We start from the raw sequence: 20,293 nt of genomic DNA, 5'->3' as shown, positions 1-20,293 counted from the left end.
AAAGCAGGATCTCAAAGAGATACATGCACACCCATGTTCATAGCAACACTGTTCACAGTAGCCAAGAGGTGGACACAAGCCAGGTGCCCATCATTGTGTGAATGAATAAACAGAATGTGGTGCCTCCACATAATGGAATATATTCAACTTTAAAAAAGAAGGAAATTATGACATGTTATATAGATGAACCTTGAAGACATTATGCTAAGTGAAATAAACCAGTCACAAAAAGACAAATACTGTTTGATTTCACATATATGAGGTATCTAGAGTGCTCAAATTCATTCAAACAGAAAGTAAACTGGAAGTTACCAGGGACTGGAGGGTGAGTGAGATGAGGTGTTATTGTGTAATAGGTATAGAGTTTCAGTTTTGCAAGATGAAAAAGTTCTAGAGATTAGTTGGATAACAATGTGACTATAGTTAATACTACTAAGCTGTACACTTAAAAATGGTCAAAGCCTGGGATATGGCGAAACCCTATTGCTACAAAAAATACAAAAATTAGCCGGGCGTGATAGTGTGTGCCTATAGTCCCAGCAATTCAGGAGGCTGAGGCAGGAGAATCACTTGAGCCTGGGAGGTCAAAGCTGCAGTGACCCATGATCATGCCACTGCCCTCCAGCCTGGGTGACAGAGTGAGACCCTCTCTCAAAAAAATTTTAATGAAAATAAAATAAACAAAAATAGTTAAGATGGTAAACTTTGTTTTATTGTCACTTTTTTTTTAAGTCAAAATTATCTCAGAATCAAGGGCCTATTTATGGTCTTACACTTTAAACACTTAAATTTGCTTTCCCCTAGTTCTCTTCTTCATGCAAGGATGGAAAACCAGAGGAATAGAGGTGGAGTCTATGCAAAGTTTGCATCTCCTGTGCAGGAACCTTTTTTTCCACCCGGTGGAAACCGTGCGTTAATCATCACTGGTTCTTGGTTGGTATGTATCATTAGTGTATCTGTGCCTTTAACTCAGAAGAAAGAAGTTCTTTTGGGGCCACTTTTAGATGCTTTCACATGTTAACTGCCAACCTAAAAGTCTCTTAGCCTATACATGAAAGTGCGAATTTTCCAAGTTAAAGACTTAATAGTATATGATATATGAAAGGATGTATACCAAAGAGGTCAAAGTGGTTATCTTGGTTTATTAATCAATGGTTATTTTTCATTTTCTTCTTTATAGATTGTTGGATTTTCTAAATTTTTGTTGCATATATATTTTATAAGCTGGATGTGGTAGCATGCGCCTGTAGTCCTAGCTACTCTGGAGGCTGAAACAGGAGGGTGGTTTGAGCTTAGGTGTTCGAGGCTGCAGCATGCAATGATCACACTTGTGAATGAATAGCCACTGCACTTCAACCCAGGCTACACAGCAAGACACCATCTCCATTAAAAATATATATATATAGCCAAGCACGGTGGCTCACGCCTGTACTCCCAGCACTTTGGGAGGCCAAGGTGGGCAGATCACAAGGTCAGGAGATGGAGACCATCCTGGCCAACATGGTGAAGCCCTGTCTTTACTAAAATACAAAAAAAAAAAAATTAGCCAGGCATGGTGGCGCACACCTGTAGTCCCAGCTACTCGGGAGGCTGAGGCAGGGAAATCACTTGAACCTGGGAGGTGGAGGTTACAGTGAGCCAAGATCGTGCCACTGCATTCCAGCCTGGCAACAGAGACTCCGTCTCAAAAAAATACATATATATATATGTGTGTGTGTGTGTGTATATATATGTATACACATACATATACATATTTTGATTATAAAATCAAATTTGTTTGTCAAATACAATCAGTGATATAACCCAAAAATTATCCTTCACATAATTTAAATCTTGGGAATGGTACTCCTGGGGTAAAACTAAAATGAATGTAACCTTTTCCCTCTCTGATTTCACAGAATGAAATTCTTCTCGAGAAAAAGACCAAGAGAAGTAAGATTCTGAAGCTGAAGTTCCCAAGAACAGAAGAAGAAAGACGGATGCGGACCCAAAGTAAAAGGAGGCTAGAAGCTAAGAAAGAGCAGCGGCAGAAAAACTTTGTGGACCTGGCCTGCGAGTGCAGCGCAGTCATCTGCTGCCGCGTCACCCCCAAGCAGAAGGCCATGGTGGTGGACCTGGTGAAGAGGTACAAGAAAGCCATTACGCTGGCCATCGGAGATGGGGCCAATGATGTGAACATGATCAAAAGTGAGTCATGCACTGACGGCCAGTGGGGCCCAACGTGCTGGAGAGGAAAAATGGCTGGAATGTGTAGGGGGTGGTTTTTTTTTTGTAGATTTTACAGCTTTGGTTTTCATAGAACAGATGTTTCATAAAGCAACTTAACCATGACAACGCCTGTGACCCTACCCCCAGAAAGCCCATAGCCCATCAGGAGGAAATAGTATTGCTGACAGGGCTCCTAAAGGATGCTAAGGTGAAGATAAGGTCTATGGAGGGGGGAATTTATCCTTATATTTTTCTTCTTTTGCATAGATGTGGTGTATTTTTTCCCCTCTTCCCATATTTAGGGTTTATTAAAAGCCCTGATATTGGCTGGGCACAGTGGCTCACGCCTATAATCCCAGCACTTTGGGAGGCCAAGGTGGGCGGATCACAAGGTCAGGAGTTCGAGACCAGCCTGACAAGATGGTGAAACCCCATCTCTACTAAAAATACAAAAATTAGCCAGGTGTGGTGGTGCACACTTGTAATCCCAGCTACTCGGGAGGCTGAGGCAGGAGAATCACTTGAACCCAGGAGGCGGAGGTTACAGTGAGCTGAGATTGCGCCACTGCACTCCAGCCTGGGCGACAGAGTGAGACTCCATTTCAAAAAAACAAAACAAAACAAAACCCTGATATTTAATAAGTTTTGTAAGACATAAATTGTTGAGCTCTGGTGCTTGCTTTGACAATGTCATTCTCCTTCACCTAAGCATTTCTTTCTGGGACTTTCTTCCTACCTTTGGTAAATCTGTGGGAACTTCATCATTGGGTCACCTGGAGTGAGTTTAGAGTTTTAGCATTGAAGAAAAGCTTCCATGTTCTCTCACCATCCTCCTGACCTCCCTAGAAGGCTGCCTTTTGCTGGATGCTAGAAGTTAAGTCCACACAAGTAAAAGATTGAGTCCTGCCTTGCAGAAATACAGTTGTGCTGGTATTAAAGCCTGCAGAACCACACCCGCGGCCCTCATCTCTATGTCTGAATCCTGTTCCTTTTTCCTCCCTCTGTTACTATAAGGGAGTATCTTGTAATAAAAATACTTAAACTAATGACCTGGATATTCATTCTCATCCTATTGCCAAAATCTGGTGTCACCTCGGGCTTATGCTCAGGTTTCAGTTTTCTCATCGGAAAAGAAAATAATCCCCAATGTCACCTCCAGCTCTGTCGTATTATCACTGAGCTGAAGTATTACCTGACTGTACATAGGTAATTGCATGTTCCTGTGGTGCTTAAATGCATTATATATAACTAGACTTTTCAGTCTATTTTGTGGCTCATGAGTCTATCTCTTTCTTTTCTTAGTCTCCTCCTCCTCCTCCTCGATGTATACTAAGAATATTCCAACTTTATCTTCCTCAACAGGAGTCAGCTGTATGATGTATGTCATCTTGCCTTCTTTACCAGTGCGTATGTCTGTCGTCACTAGCAGTTTAATTCATCCACACGGGGTTTTTTTTTTTTTTTTTTTGCATGTGCTTGCCCTACCATGCAAATGGTACTGCTTGCTTGGAATTAGATCTATCTCTTTCCTCCATAGCCAGCCAGCTCTAGTTTATTTTCCATTACGTACCTTTAACATAACTAGCTGTGCCAAAAGGACAAGTCGAACACGATTTTTATTCAGTTATAAAGTAGTCTTCTAGATAATGGAAGGGGACGGGTTTGCTTTGGAGATTTATCAACTGATTATGTGACTAAGGCTTGAAACATTTTGTTCCTCTGAGTTCAGCAATGAGAGGGATTGCACAAAGTCAACGTAGATAATCTTAGAGGGGCTTGTTTTCCTTAAGTTGTTTTAAAATTTTTATTAAGCACTGTTATATGCCAGGTGCATTTAGAAAAAAAAGAAAAAATTAAAAAGGTCTCCCTCTGTGACCCAGGCTGGAGTACAGTGGCACGACCTTGGCTCACTGCAACCTCTACCTCCTGGCCTCAAGCAATCCTCCCATCTCAGCCTCCCAAGTAGCTGGGACTACAGGCATGAGCCACCATGCCTAGCTAATTTTTAAGTTTTTTGTAGAGTTGGGAATTTGCCATGTTGCTCAGGCTGGTCTCGAACTCCTGGGCTCAATCTGCCTGCCTCAGTCTCCCAAAGTGCTGGGATTACAGGCATGAGCCTCCGCACCTTGTCCCAGGTACTTTTATATGTAAGTTGTAGAGCATCCCTTTGGGACAATAATATAGGAAACTTTGGGGGTCTCCTTAGACTAACTAATACAAGTAGCATTAGTGCCTTTATGTACTTTGTAAAAGCTGTCATTTCTTCCAACTGCATCAAGAACAATATACAGAAAGATTAGCCAAGTATGGTGGCACGCACAGGTAGTCCCAGCTACTTGGGAGGCTGAGACAGGAGGATCACTTGAGCCTGGGAGGTTGAGACTACAGCGAGCCATGTTTGCGCCACTGCACTCCAGCCTGGGTGACACAGCAAGACCCTTTCCCCAACAACAACAAAAAAGCACACACACACACACACACACACACACACACACACACACACACACACACACACAGAAATTGTTGGTCATAAAGTAGTCGAGTGAAATTCAAGTGTCAAAAAATAATCTGAGCATTTGCTAACATTCATGTTTAGCAGTATAGTCTGGAAGAAGTGAAGGAATCATGACCCACCATGTTTTTGCCCCTAGCAAGGATCCAAGGACTACCACTTCTCCCTCTATCCTACCTGAAGATATCTCATACCAGCTGGGTGGATGTTGTCTCTTCTTGGTCTTAGACCCTGAGAATATACATGAAGCAGGAGAGAGATAAAGGCAAGGTGGGACATGGTGGCTCACGCCTGTAATCCCAGCACTTTGGGAGGCCAAGGCAGGCAGATCACTTTAGGTTGGGAGTTCAAGACCAGGCTGGCCAACATGACGAAACCCCGTCTCCACTAAAAATACAAAAATTAGCCAGGCATGGTGGCGGGCACCTGTAATCCCAGCTACTTGGGAGTCTGAGGCAGGAGAATCACTGGAACCTGGGAGGCAGAGGTTGCACTGAGCCAAGATCGCGCCACTGCACTCCAGCCTGGGCGACAGAGCAAGACTCCATCTCACAAAAAAAAAAACAAAAAACAAACAAACAAAAAACACACACAAAAAACGGCAAGAGGGATTATTGCTGCAGTGAGGAAATAATCCTTTTGTTAAGGAATGATAAAGGAGTGCCTACCAGTGAATCGCCTAACACCGCATTTGAGATTTCAGGAAACTCTAAGTGCCTATACTTAAATATTACAAAAAAGACCAATGTCACCTTGTAGTGTATCTGTTCAGTGCTTTTGGTTGCCCTGGGAACTATGGCAGTGTTCATTTCACATTTGTCCTTCGTCTCCTCAGTGGGAAAGTTGAGGACTGGGGCAGGACCAGGGCCTGGGACAGGGGTTCCTCTTCCTCAGCCGCATCAGCCAAGAGAATCTCAGCATTTTCCTCGGTGGCTTGTTCAGGAAAGAAAAGGCCATGGTTTGGCAGGAAAGCGCAGTTTGGCAACCATGCTGGTCATAGGAAATATTTGTGTGTTTTCAAAGAGATCGTAAATATTATATGAGATGCAATTTGTTCTGTTTTTTTAGAACTGCAAAGTGTTACTGAAAACGTGGGTTTGGAAACATCATCACAGTTGTGTTTGAATTGCCAGACCTTGTGTTCTATAACTAGGGCAGGATTTTTGAGGCTTCTTTTTAGTTAGAAACGCCTCAGCTTTGCAGCCACTTTTCAGGGTCTGAGTAACGATAGGTTGTGCTCTCCAACATATCTTTTCTAAATGATCTTGTCTATCTTCACATTCATTACTTTTAAGACCCAGACAAAACTAATCATTCTCTAATTTGAAAGTGTTATTTATGACTATTGGAAGGATTTTATACATTCTGCAAACCTTCCCCCTGTAAAGAAAAAAAAAATGTCTTAAGGTCCTGGAGGGCCATGAATAAGATTTTGAAAGTTTAATAGTTTCTTAGGCCGGGCGCGGTGGCTCAAGCCTGTAATCCCAGCACTTTGGGAGGCCGAGGCGGGTGGATCACGAGGTCAGGAGATCGAGACCATCCTGGCTAACATGGTGAAACCCCGTCTCTACTAAAAATACAAAAAACTAGCCAGGCGTGGTGGCGGGCGCCTGTAGTCCCAGCTACTCGGAGGCTGAGGCAGGAGAATGGCGTGAACCTGGGAGGCGGAGCTTGCAGTGAGCCGAGATCGCGCCACTGCACTCCAGCCTGGGTGACACAGCGCGAGACTCCGTCTCAAAAAAAAAAATAGTTTCTTAGTTAAAACTCTTTTGATTACAAGTATTGGAGAACAACCAAAGCTAGCTTAAGAAAAAAGTAAATTTGGGGGGTGGGAGGCGAGGGGAGGGAACCTAGAGGACGGGTCAATAGGTATAGCAAACCACCATGGAACACGTATACCCAAGTAACAAACCTGCACGTTCTGCACAGATATCCTGGAACTTAAAAGAAAAAAAAGAAAAAAGTAAATTTATTTAAAAAGATACAAAGACACCTCCTGTTGTCCAAGAAGCAGCCAGGCCTCAGGAAGATACTGGAACAAGGACATAGATTTGCACCAGAAACCCGGTGTCTATCTCTCTCTCTCCCCCTCTGTCTCCCCTTCCTTCTTCTTCCCCTCCTTCCCTCTCTCCCCTCCCTCCCTTCTCCCCACCCTTCTCTCCCCTCATTCTCTCCCCCCATTTTCTCCCTCCATTCTCTCCCTTCTCCCCACAACTCTCCCCTCCTAGTTTTTTTCTCTGCCCCTTAGAAATCTTCAGGAAGAAATATATCTATTTTGGCCAGGCACAGTGGTTCATGCATGTAATACCCCAGCATTTTGGGAGGCCAAGGTGGGTGGATCACCTGAGTTCAGGAGTTCAAGACCTGCCTGGACAACATGATGAAACCCTGTCTCTACAAAAATTATCTGGGTGTGGTGGCACACACCTGTAATCCTAGCTACTCGGGAGGCTGAGGCACGAGTATTGCTTGAACCCAGGAGGCAGAGGTTGCAGCGAGGCGAGACTGCACCATTGCACTGCAGCCTGGGTGACAGAGCAAGATTTCATCTCAAAAAAAAAAAAAAGAGAGAGAGAGAGAGAGAAAGAAATATAACTATTTTTTACCTCAAGAATTTAGACCTTAAAATTCTAGACACAAAATAACTGACTTCTAATTCCAGAATATCAAGAGAGAGACTGGCTCAACTTGGGTTTTCTGTCAGTCAGGGTTTAGCATGGGAAACAGACCTCAGTTGTATTTAAGCAAGAAATGATTAAGACAGGGGACTAGGTACTTTCAAAAGCTCTGGATGGTCTACAGAAGCAGGTTCTAGGCTGGGTCACTGACCAGAAGAGCTTCTACCCTTCTGGTAAGTGGTAAGAGGTTCCTCTAAAGAGCTTCTAATTAAGAAGCCTGTCAACATTCAGGTAGCTGGAAAGTAGATACGAGCTCTGCTGCAGAAATGCCAAAAGAGGAAGGGATGCTGGGCTCCGATTCACTTCTGCTTCCAAGTCATAAGTGGATCTAAACAGTGGAACCTAATTCACAAAGAGCCTAGCTGCAAGGGAGTCTGGGAAATGTAGGGTTTTTATTTCCTTTCCCATCTCTCTAATTAGAACAAGGGTGGAATCAAGTTGGGGGAGCCGATTTGTAGTACCTACCACAAATTATGTATCTGCCCATGACTGATACAGCTGCTGCCAAAGAGGCAAGGACACAGTGTACACATGGGTGCCTGGGGCTCACCCTGTGGGTGGAAGGGATGGCTGTGATCTGGGCAGATAATCCAAATGGAATTCACCACCCACATGAGATCCTTTCCCAAATATTTATGGAGGCCCTACTATGTGCTCTGTTTAGCAACTTGTAACTGACTTTGAGTTGAGTTCAAGAGCTGGGGGCGAGGGATGGTGAGCAAGAGCTTCTGTATTATTGTTCCATCAATGTCTGTCTTTGTTTTTTGTTTGCTATGAAACCTTTTTATCATCTGATGTTTTGCCTCACAATCGGCTTATGATTCACAGTGTTTTCTCCCTCTGCCCTATAGCTGCCCACATTGGCGTTGGAATAAGTGGTCAAGAAGGAATGCAAGCTGTCATGTCGAGTGACTATTCCTTTGCTCAGTTCCGCTATCTGCAGAGGCTACTGCTGGTGCATGGCCGGTGGTCTTACATAAGGATGTGCAAGTTCCTACGATACTTCTTTTACAAAAACTTTGCCTTTACTTTGGTTCATTTCTGGTACTCCTTCTTCAATGGCTACTCTGCACAGGTAATGTAATGTTGTTATTATTGTCATTTACTAAGTAGAGCTCTTAAATGAATAAAATTCTCGTTCTGAAAAACCAAATTGTTTCTTCTATATTTGTAGTTTTGGGGCTGTGTCTCCTTATAGTTGGGGCATAATTAAGAATGATCATGACTTCTCTAAATGTTTCTGGTGCTGTAAAAACATTTTGCCTTAGAAAGGAAGGGGTTTGGCCGGGCACAGTGGCTCATGCCTATAATCCCAGCACTTTGGGAGGCTGTGGCAGGTGGATATCCTGAGGTCAGGAGTTCGAGATCAGTCTGGCCAACACGGTGAAACCCGGTCTCTACTAAAAATACAAAAATTAGCCGGGTGTGATGGCAGGCACCTGTAATCCCAGCTACTCGGGAGGCTAAGGCAGGAGAATCACTTGAGCCCGGGAGGCAGAGGTTGCGGGTGAGCCAAGATTGTGCCATTGCACTCCAGCCTGGGCAAGACTTTGTCTTTAAAAAAAAAAAAAAAAAGGAGGGGATTTGCTTGTATGCTTTTGTCTTTATCTTTGGTTATTTTTTCATGTTACCTTGCCATTAATAGTAGTGATAACGGGGCTGGGTGCAGTGGCTCATGCTTATAATCCCAGCACTTTGGAAGGCCGAGGTGGGCGGATCACCTGAGGTCAAGAGTTGGAGACCAACCTGGCCAACATGGTGAAACCCCGTCTGAACAAAATATACAAAAATTAGCCAGACATGGTGGCGTGTGTTTGTAATCCCACCTACTTGGGAGGCTGAGGCAGAAGAATTGCTTGAACCTGGGAAGCAGAGGTTACAGTGGGCCAAGATCATGCCACTGTACTCCAGCCTGGGTGGCAGAGTGAGACCTGTCTCGGAAAAAAAAAAAAAAAGAATAGTGATAACAGGCCAGGCGCATAGACTTTTGCCTATAATCCCAACACTTTGGGAGGCTGAGAAGGGGAAATCGCTTAAGGCCGGGAGTTCGAGGCCAGCCTAGGCAACATAGCAAGACCCCATCTCTATTAAAACAAACAAACAAAATGTTAAATAAAGGAAGTAGAGGAGTATGTGCTAACTAGGCTGGCATGTGTCTTTGTTGGTGACGTGGAGCCTCTGTCCTCCCCTCACAGACTGCATACGAGGACTGGTTCATCACTCTCTACAACGTGCTATACTCCAGCCTGCCCGTGCTCCTCATGGGACTGCTCGACCAGGTAGGAGCCTCGCACGAGCAGGGACACTTCAGGACAGATGAGCACGCGTTAGAGAAGTCCCAAGCAAATGTTTCAATGCATTCTTCTGGTTTACTTCTTTCTGATCAAACCCTATTATAATTCTGTTGTCAGGCATCAAGGGTCAAGGCTGTGCTTCTTGTTTTGTAGTAAGGAAAGAGGATTTCTCTGTAGTCCCTGCTACTCGGTAGGCTGATGCAGGAGTATGATTTGAGCCCAGGTGTTCAAGTCTAGCCCGGGCAACAAAGTGAGACCCCATCTCTAAGGCAAAAAAAAAAAAAGACAGAAAGAGAGAAAAGAGGATTTCTGTGACTGGGGTTGAATTCATTGGCACATATATTTGTTATGTTCCTTTTAGACAGTAAGACCTTACTATGAAGATACCTGAAGGCATGGTGGATCATACCTGTAATCCCAGCACTTTAGGAGGCTGACGCAGGCAAATTGCTTGAGGTTAGGAGTTTGAGACCAGCCCTGGCAACATAGGGAGACCCCATCTCTACAGAAAAACTTAAAAATTAGTAGGCATGGTAGTGCATACCTGTGAAGTCCCAGCTACTTGGGAAGATGAGGTGGGAGGATCACTTGAGCCCGGAAGGTTGAAGCTGCAGTGAGTTATGTTTGTGCCACTGCGCTCCAGGCTGGGCAACAAACTGTCTCAAAAAAAAAGAAAGAAAGAAAGAAAGGAAGAAAGGAAGAAAGGAAAGGCAAAAAGAAAAGAAAAAAAAAACACCTGAGAGTCCAATATATCTCTACAATAATAATTTACTCATTTTAAAGTAAGTTTAAATCCTTTCCAAAATTTATGTAGCCAGTGTATATTTTTATCTAATACCAATTCTTAAAAAGAAGTACTATAAAGACTAAAAAATAATAATTTATAATTAACTCATCAACTTGCATGAGAAAATTTTTCCCCAAAGGATTTGCAACAATATATATTCACTCAGGAGGTAAAAATAGCCTCAGGAGGTAAAAATGCACTCAGGAAAAAAAATATTTTTTGACATTACTAATTTGTTTTCTTTTCATAAGTAGCAAAGTAATAAACTTATACCTAGCCCATCTCTAAATTAAATATTAAGTAATGGTGGTCTAAACAATGAGGTGGAGCTCTGCACACCACAAATATTGCAGGATTGATCGATTATCTTGTTTAGTTTGTGCCTTCCTAAAATTTAACAGCAGGCTGCAACTTTTTGTGAGATATTAATTATAATGTATCTCTGACTGCTTTGACCTGATGAATCAAATATCATCATTTTGTTTTCTCCTTAAGGATGTGAGTGACAAACTGAGCCTCCGATTCCCTGGGTTATACATAGTGGGACAAAGAGACTTACTATTCAACTATAAGAGATTCTTCGTAAGCTTGTTGCATGGGGTCCTAACATCGATGATCCTCTTCTTCATACCTCTTGGAGCTTATCTGCAAACCGTAGGGCAGGATGGAGAGGCACCTTCTGACTACCAGTCTTTTGCTGTCACCATTGCCTCTGCTCTCGTAATAACAGTCAATTTCCAGGTACGTGGCTTGCATTGGCCGTATTCAGTGTCTATTGGTACCTATCTATATTTCTGTATATAGGGTGGCATGCACATCCAACTGACTCCCACTGCACCTGTGCCACTTACAAAATATAAATGCTATTTTCATCTCTTATACCAAGCACATTTTCTATTTCTTGCCTGAGTCAAGGATGGTTTAGTTTCTGGTCCAGTATTCAAGTCACATCATGCCTAACGTGCTGAATTCTGTTTTCAGGATTGTTAGATCCTTTATTTCTTGCTAACTCCCCAAAATGAATGCTGTTTTTCTTTGGTTTCTCAACAGATTGGCTTGGATACTTCTTATTGGACTTTTGTGAATGCTTTTTCAATTTTTGGAAGCATTGCACTTTATTTTGGCATCATGTTTGACTTTCATAGTGCTGGAATACATGTTCTCTTTCCATCTATATTTCAATTTACAGGTTGGTATTTTCAAAATTCCAAAAATAAATGTACAGACAAATGTCAGTAGTTTAGATTTTGACATAACTTCTGGTAAGTAATAAAATATACAAGGTGGAATGGCCAGGCGCAGTGGCTCACACCTATAATCCCAGCACTTTGGGAGGCCGAGTCAGGTGGATTGCTTGAGCCCAGCAGTTCAAGACCAGCCTGGACAACATGGCAAAACCCTATCTCTACAAAAAATACAAAAAAAATTAGCCACGCATGGTGGCACATGCCTGTAGTTCTAGCTACTGGAGAGGCTGAAATGGGAGGATTGCTTGACCTGGACGTTGCAGCTACAGTGAGTGGTGATCGCACTGCTGTACTCCAGCCCAGCTGACAGAGCGGGACCCTGTCTCAAAAAGAAAAAAACAAAGCAAAACAAAACAAATATATACAAAGTATAAAGTATTGCTAGTGAAAAATTAATGTTCTGTCTGGAAATTAAGTGGTGATGGTGGGTTGAAAGTGCGTAACATGATGGGAGGAAAACAAATTAAAATAGCTTTACAATAGCGCTGTACATGGTTGAATTAGATAACTTAAGACTTAAAAGGCTAAATAAAAGCCTATTCTTTCTTTCTCATAAAACCTAATATTGGGGCAAGATGTGGTGGCTCATGCCTATAATCCCAGCACTTTGGGAGGCCAACACAGGAGGATGTCTTGAATCCAGGAGTTCAAGACAAGCCTAAGCAACATAGGGAGAACTCGTCTCTACCCCCTCCAAAAAAAAAAATTGAAAAAAAATTAATGGGCATGGTGGTACACACTACACACTGGTGATTCCAGCTCCTCAGGAGGCTGAGGTGGGAAGGATTGCTTGAGCCTGGGAGATCGAGGCTACAGTGAGCCATGATTATGCCACCCCAGCCTGGGTGACAGAGTGAGACCCTTTCTTAAAAAAAAAAAATCCCCAAAACCTAGTATTGGTAGGTTTTTGGAAAAGTGAGTATACAAGTATTGCTGGTAACACTGAAATATATTTTAAGTTTTCCAAATATCTGAAAATGCATAAGGGATTATAAAACTGTTTGCACATTTTGGCCAGGTATTTCTACTTGGGGAAAGTATCCTAAGATAATAAAACACACGAAGTTTTGGCAAAGCTAATTTGTACAGATGGCTCCACCATAACATTTCTAATTGTAAACAAGAGGAAAAAATGGAAATAACCCAAGACCTAAGAATATTATTAAATTAGCTAATCATACCATGAAATACCAGTATGATGAAATTCTAGAATTCAAAAGTGGTCAACATTATTAGAAATATGTGCGCAGGCCAGGCACAGTGGCTCACCCCTATAGTCCCAGCAGTTTGGGAGGCTGAGACAGGAAGATCACTTGAGCCTAGGTGTTCAAGACCAGCCTGGCAACATAGCGAGACCCTGTCTCTTAAAAAAAATAATAATAAAGTAATAAAAAAGAGACAAATAAGAAATATGTGTGCAGAGCAATAAGTAAATTGATAGAAAACAAAATAGTTACGTGACCAATGATTACAACTGCATAAAATATACAACAAAATGACAAATGCTAGAATGAATTTGAAGTGATAAAAATATCATAAATATTATAAATATAAAATATTAATAAAAATTAATTATGAACTGGAATTCATGAGCTTATTTTGAATAGAGAGCTTGGACTCACAATGAAAAACAATCCCCATAAACTAGTTTCCCTGGCCGGGCGCGGTGGCTCATGCCTGTAAACCCAGCACTTTGGGAGGCTAAAGTGGGCAGATCACGAAGTCAGGAGATCGAGACCATCCTGGCTAATATGGTGAAACCCCATCTCTACTAATAAATAGAAAAAATTAGCCAGGTGTGTTGGCGGGCACCTATAGTCCCAGCTACTCGAGAGGCTGAGGCAGGAGAATGGCGTGAACCCAGGAGGTGGAGCTTGCAGTGAGCCGAGACCGTGCCACTGCACTCCAGCCTGGGCGACAGAGTGAGACTCAGTCTCAAAAAAAAAAAAAAAAAACTAGTTTCCCTGTAAAAGATTTAGATTTTTATGACCAGTTGTTGGGTTGTAAAAGTCCGTTGCTGTGGTAACCCTTTCCTTCTTGGGATTCAGCTCAGCTTTTTGTGATTTCCTTTACTAACTCTGTGTTTTAAAATACTAGTAACCCAGTTACTTAGCATATTCCCATAGGGAGTTTTTTAATCCCATACACACTTAGCAGGGTAAAAACCACATTTAAAATAAATAAAGACCATTGTTTTTACAAACTGAGAGTGTAAGTACAGAAAACATGATGAGAAACATGGCTCTAAAAGATGGTCATTTGATTTTGAAAATTGGGTCATGTCTGTGATTATGTGATTGTATTATTGAATTGAATTATTACTTCATCTGACATAAAAATTCAGAAAACAAATTGCAGTGGAAAAGCACGGCTCCAGTCAGGCAGAAGGAGGTTTTAATTCAGGCATTGCCATGGTTGGTTTTGTTAGCTTGGGCAAACTTTTTAACTTCTCCATAACACAATTTACTTATGTGACACAGGGATAATACCCATCTCTCAGAACTGATTCAATGACATGATCTGTATAAAACACCAGGTACTGGCAGTACTAGCATTTTTTTTTTTTTTTTTTTTTTTGAGATGGAGTCTCGCTTTGTCACCCAGGCTGGAGTACAGTGGCACAATCTTGGCTCACTACAACCTCCACCTCCCGGTTTCAAGCCTCTAGAGTAGATGGGACTACAGGCACCTGCCTGCATCCTGGCTAATTTTTGTATTTTTGTAGAGACAGGGTTTCACCATGTTGACCAGGCTGGTCTTGAACTCCTGACCTCAGGTGATCTGCCCACCTCGGCCTCCCAAAGTGCTGGGATTACAGACGTGAGCTACCACGCCCAGCCTGGTAGTGCTATAGCTTTTATTATTTGGAGTTTCAAACCAGAACTAAAATTGAAAAGCGCTTTTTTTTTTTTTTTTTTTTTTGAGATGGAGCCCAGGCTGGAGTGCAGTGGCACGATCTTGGCTCACTGCAATCTCCACCTCCCAGGTTCAAGTGATTCTCATGCCTCAGCCTCCCAAATAGCTGGGATTACAGGCATGCATCACCACGCCCGGCTAATTTTGTATTTTCAGTAGAGACGGTTTCACCATGTTAGCCAGGCTGGTCTCGAACTTCCCACCTCAGGTGATCCACCCACCTCGGCCTCCCAAAGTACTGGGATTACAGGTGTGAGCCACCACGCCCGGCTGAGAAGTGCTTTTTTAAATCCTTAAATTCAGAAGGCCAGGTGCCGTGGCTTGTGCCTGTAATCCCAGCACTTTGGGAGGCCAATGTGGGTGAATCACTTGAGTTCAGGAGTTTGAGACCAGCCTGGGCAACATGGTGAAACCCCATCTCCACAAAAAATACAACACTTAGCCAAGTGTGGTGGTGCACACCTATAGTCCCAGCTATTTAGGACACTGAGGTAGGAGGTCACTTGAGCCCAGCAAGTTGAGGCTGCAGTGAGCCATGATAACACCACTGTACTCCAGCCTGGGTAACAGAGTGAGACCCTATCTCAGAAAAAAAGTCAGAAGTCTTGATCACCTAACTTTGCATTTTTAATCAATGCAATGTTAACAAATGTGCTTTTTTTCCTTATTTGCTCACTTATGGACATTTGCCTTGTTTCAAATAATTTACCTTCCCAATTTTGCTTTGCTTAGTCTGATTTCAAAATGTCTTTTCTTTGAGTCATAATGGATATTTTGGGGAGTCCAATCCGGTGGTAAAACTTTACCCTAAATGATCTATTTATAGATTATGAAATATTAACTATGGTTTTTTGTTTTTTTTTTTTTTTGAGACAGAGTTTTGCTTTTGCTTTGTCACCCAGGCTGGAGTGCAGTGGCATGATCTTGGCTCACTGCAACCTCCGCCTTCCAGGTTCAAGCAATTCTCCTGCCTCCTGAGTAGCTGGGACTACAGGTGAATGCCACCACACCCAGCTGATTTTTTGTATTTTAGTAGAGACGGGGTTTCATCATGTTGCCCAGGCTGGTCTCGAACTCCTGAGCTCTGGCAATCCACCCACCTTGGCCTCCCAAAGTGCTAGGATTACAGGCATGAGCCACCGCACCTCGTGAAATATTAACTATGTTCTTAGGAAAAAGGGACCACCGTGATTCATTTGCCATGTTCTTTACAGGCACAGCTTCAAACGCTCTGAGACAGCCATACATTTGGTTAACTATAATCCTGACCGTTGCCGTGTGCTTACTGCCCGTCGTTGCCATCAGATTCCTGTCAATGACCATTTGGCCATCAGAAAGTGATAAGGTATATCGAATACAGTCCTCTCCCAAATCTGTCCCTCACAGAAACCAAAGCGTTTCCCAACAGCACCTTTCCTGCAAAATTCTAAGCTCATGGGAAGTTTTGTAAGAATGATTTTTCATGATTGTTTCTCTTTCTTTAACTCTATGTCACAAAAAGTCTTTTGGAATTGGGAATTTAGTGTGCTTTCTTTTTAATACAAAGATTACCAAACATAAACAAAAAAGGGAGAATAGAATAATGAGCCCCGTATATCTATCCCCTCAGTTTAACAATTACCGTGTTAACATTTTGTCATACAAATCAGATTGGGTTTTTTTCTTTATTTAAAGAAAAATGTCACCTTCTGTAGCAGGACGCTTTGAGCTACAAGGAACCGAAATCTGTGACTCAAAATATCTCTACAGTAGTGCGTCATCATTAATCATTAGCAGACTTCAGGCCCAGCTGATTGAGCAACTTAATGTCAAAAAAGGATTGGGCAGGTTCTTGCCATCTCTCCTCCCAGAAACCTTCATTATTAGCTTCATATGGATGCTGGAAGATGGCCAGAGCAGTTCTGGGCATCACATCCTGACATATCAGTGTCGGGGAGAGATAAGATACTATTCTGTAGCTCCTTAGGGGCCATGGAACTTCTCACCCAAGGGCCCCAGTACAGTGCCTTCAGGTCTCATGTTGCCAAAATTAGGTCACTTGCCCATTCTGGACTAGTTTAGTAAAGGAAATCAACCTGCCCACCGCCCATGAGAAATGTGGCTGTGGGGGGTTGGGGGGGTGATCTGAATACAACCAATTTCCACTAGAAAGAAGGAGAGAGCAGAGGCTAGTGAGGCACCTTCAGTATCCCTCCGGTCTCCCTTTTGCAGTTCCAACAGTACACAGTAACAACCCGGAAAGGCCCTACCGAGTTTTCTCTTTGGCTGTACCCATCTGGTCTGAACTAGAAAAGGGCACTAGCTTCTGGGGAGTGGGAATCTTGGCTTTGCATTTTCTAGCTGTGTGACCTTGGCAAAGTTAGATAACCTTCCCTCAGCTTCTATATATATCTCCAGGTAGGTAGGTAGGTAGAACGATCGATCAATCTATGTATAACTATAGAGAGATGGATATAGATCTATATCATCATATCTATATGTCAATATATCTCTCCATAGATAAACAGATATAGCCAAGCATTGTGACTCACACCTGTAATCCCAGAACTTTTGGAGGCCGAGGCAGGTAGATCACTTGAGGTCAGGAGTTCAGGAGGACAGGACCAGCCTGGCCAACATGGTGAAAATATATACTAAATATACAACATAATAAAAATACAAAAATTAGGTGTGGCAGCGCGTGTAACCCCAGCTACTCAGGAGGCTGAGGCAGGAGGATCGCTTGAACCTGGGAGGCAGAGGTTGCAGTGAGCCAAGATCGCACCATTGCACTGCAGCCTGGGTGACAGAGCGAGACTCCAGCTCAAAAAAAAAAAAAAAAAAAAAAAAAAGATATAGACACACACACACACACACATTATAAAGTGGGGACAGAGCTGCCTGCATCAAAATGGGGCACGCATCTGGCCAGGCCTCCTCCCTGGAGTGGACCTTATCTTCATCCCTCCCCATTTCTCCCTCTTGCAGATCCAGAAGCATCGCAAGCGGTTGAAGGCGGAGGAGCAGTGGCAGCGGCGGCAGCAGGTGTTCCGCCGGGGCGTGTCATCGCGGCGCTCGGCCTACGCCTTCTCGCACCAGCGGGGCTACGCGGACCTCATCTCCTCCGGGCGCAGCATCCGCAAGAAGCGCTCGCCGCTTGATGCCATCGTCGCCGATGGCACCGCGGAATACAGGCGCACCGGGGACAGCTGATCCCTCACCCCCAGGCCGGGACGCGGCCACAGAGCACGTCTATTTTTTTATGAAAGATTCTCAGGACTTCGTGTGTGTGTGTGAACTGCATTCGTCACAAAGATATTGAAGACAATAAATAACCTTTATAACAAACTCCTTGGGTTGAACTATTAAACAATAGCAGAGCCAAGAAATAGGACTTTTAAAAGTCCTATTATTCGGCTGGGCGTGGTGGCTCATGTCTGTAATCCCAGCACTTTGGGAGGCTGAGGAGGGGAGATTACCTGAGGCCCGGAGTTCGAGACCAGTCCAGCCAACATGGTGAAACCCTGTCTCTACCATAAATTAAAAATGAGCCGGGCTTGGTGGTGGGCACCTGTAATCCCACCTGTTTGAGAGGCTGAAGCAGGAGAATCGCTTGAACCTGGGAGATGGAGGTTACAGTGAGCCAAGACTGTGCCACTGCACTCTAGCCTGGGTAACAGAGCAAGACTATATCTTAAGAAAAATTTAAAAATAGGCCGGGCACGGTGGCTCATGCCTGTCATCCTAGCACTTTGGGAGGCCAAGGTGGGTGGATCACTTGAGGTCAGGAGTTCCAGACCAGCCTGGCCAACACAGTGAAACGCCATCTCTACTAAAAATATAAAAATTAGCTGGAAATTGCTTGAACCTGGGAGGTGGAGGTTCCAGTGAGCCGAGATCGTGGCACTGCACTCCAGCCTGGGCAACAGAGTGAGACTCCATCTCCAAAAAAATTTTTTTTAATAATAATAAAAGTCCTATTATTCAACTGGTTATGTACACTATGGTTGAAAGGGAACGTTCTAATCCGGTCTCAATCCAGGGCAATAGAATTACAAAGCATGTTGTATTTCAGTTCAAATGGTATTGTATTATAAAATTAGTTACATTTTCCTTTCTGTGATCTTCAGCATAATTTCCCAGAGGCTCCTGTTTACCCTCCATAGGCCACCTTAACATATTTTTAAATTTATAGTAGTAACGACAAATGACATCAGTGTTCATCATCTGAAAGCTAAGTGGTTCAATCACTTTTTCAAAGTTGATAGTAGATTGCATGGTTTCATGTTCTCCTCATATTGGTTTAATAATTCTATTTAATCAAGGAAAATAACTTCAGATTCCATAAAGTTTCAGTTTATTTTTGGTTTACTACTGGGTGAGACAGCACATTACATACTTTTACTATCAAATATTATTTTAGCAGCTTCCCATAGTACCAAATGATTTAATTCCCTACTCTCATTTTTTAAAGCATCTAAATATTTCTGGGCTTAAAAAAAGGGTTTTTAAAAACTGAGGATATCAGTAATAAATTGCAGAATATTTTGTAAAGCTTTCTTTTGGAAAGCAAACTTTTGTGCCTGCCTATATATAAAGTATTTTATAAGGGACTTGAACAGAGACCTCACTCTTTTTCACTTGTCTTATGTCTTGAGAGAAAAGGCTATTGGCAGCCACATTCCTAAGACTGGGGAATGGTGTGTCCTTTTAAATTTGAAGATAACTTTAGGTAATTATGGAAACTCCTCAAAGAGGTAAAAGTAATTTTTTTCCAGACATTTTTCTCATTCTGTGTCTTTCACACACTAGTTTCCATAGTTCAATAATTCTGTTTTTTACCGTCGGGCTGTGAATGTTCACAATATCAGTCCCGTTGAATTCCTATAAGGTAATCACAATGTGTATATAGTTCATTTTCTAGGTTTGATAAAAGAATGTATGGCTTTTTATTCTGTGGAAGTAAAATGCTGAACGTTTACAACTTTTCCTTGTAAATAAAAAATTGTAAGTTTTTTTTTTTTTTTACAGAAAAGTTAGCTTGTGTAATTCTGTTAGTTTCAGATTTCTCTCCTGTTTTCGCAAATTGTGGGAAAGATTGACAATGCAAATGTGTCAAAGACATACTGTTGGGTGCAATACTAACAATTTTAAAATGCAAATTTCTTTGGATAAATTATTTCTATATTCTGTAAATCTGAGATTTAATGTCTATTTTGTTAAAAAAAATGATTTAGTAAAATCTTCGAAAAGTATAATCTTCCGAAGTATTGAAATTGGCTTTTGTTGTTGTTGTTATTTTTAAGAATAGGGCATGTGACAGAAGAATCTAGTCCCACAAGGTTTCTAGAGGAATGCAGGGGTCCTTTAGTGGTGAGAAAGTCAGGGACAGGGAAACTAAGTGTTAGGGAAGAAGTGATGGAGAAAAGGTGATCAGGACCAGGCACTGTGGCTCACGCCTGTAATCTCAGTACTTTGGAAGGCTGAGGCAGGAGAATCACTTGAGGCCAGGAGTTTGAGACCAGCCTGAGCAACATAGCAAGACTCCGTCTTTAAAAAAAAAAAAAAAAAAAAAACTGGGTGTAGTAGCATGTGCCTGTAGTCCCTGTTGCTTGGGCGGCTGAGGTGGGAGGATAACTTGAGCCCAGGAGTTTGAGGCTGCAGTGAGCTTT

General features: G+C 42.6%; 1 protein-coding gene across 1 annotated transcript in view; it reads left to right on the top strand.

The window, feature by feature from the left end:
- Positions 1-19,876, top strand: part of ATP8B1 (ATPase phospholipid transporting 8B1) — a 159,595-nt gene extending 139,719 nt beyond the window's left edge. Inside the window, exons 21-28 of the mRNA XM_025365474.1 lie at positions 805-937; positions 1,899-2,187; positions 8,250-8,473; positions 9,594-9,677; positions 10,975-11,220; positions 11,530-11,668; positions 15,857-15,987; positions 17,610-19,876. Coding sequence (XP_025221259.1) covers positions 805-937; positions 1,899-2,187; positions 8,250-8,473; positions 9,594-9,677; positions 10,975-11,220; positions 11,530-11,668; positions 15,857-15,987; positions 17,610-17,834 — 1,471 coding nt within the window. The 3' untranslated portion in view covers positions 17,835-19,876. The remainder of the gene's footprint in view (positions 1-804; positions 938-1,898; positions 2,188-8,249; positions 8,474-9,593; positions 9,678-10,974; positions 11,221-11,529; positions 11,669-15,856; positions 15,988-17,609) is intronic.
- The last annotated feature ends 417 nt before the right edge of the window (positions 19,877-20,293 follow it).

Source organism: Theropithecus gelada, chromosome 18 (genome assembly GCF_003255815.1).
Source record: "Theropithecus gelada isolate Dixy chromosome 18, Tgel_1.0, whole genome shotgun sequence".
Classification (NCBI taxonomy): Eukaryota; Metazoa; Chordata; class Mammalia; order Primates; family Cercopithecidae; genus Theropithecus; species Theropithecus gelada.
Note: the sequence above shows the minus strand (reverse complement) of the source record. Positions and strands in the feature narration are given on the sequence as shown.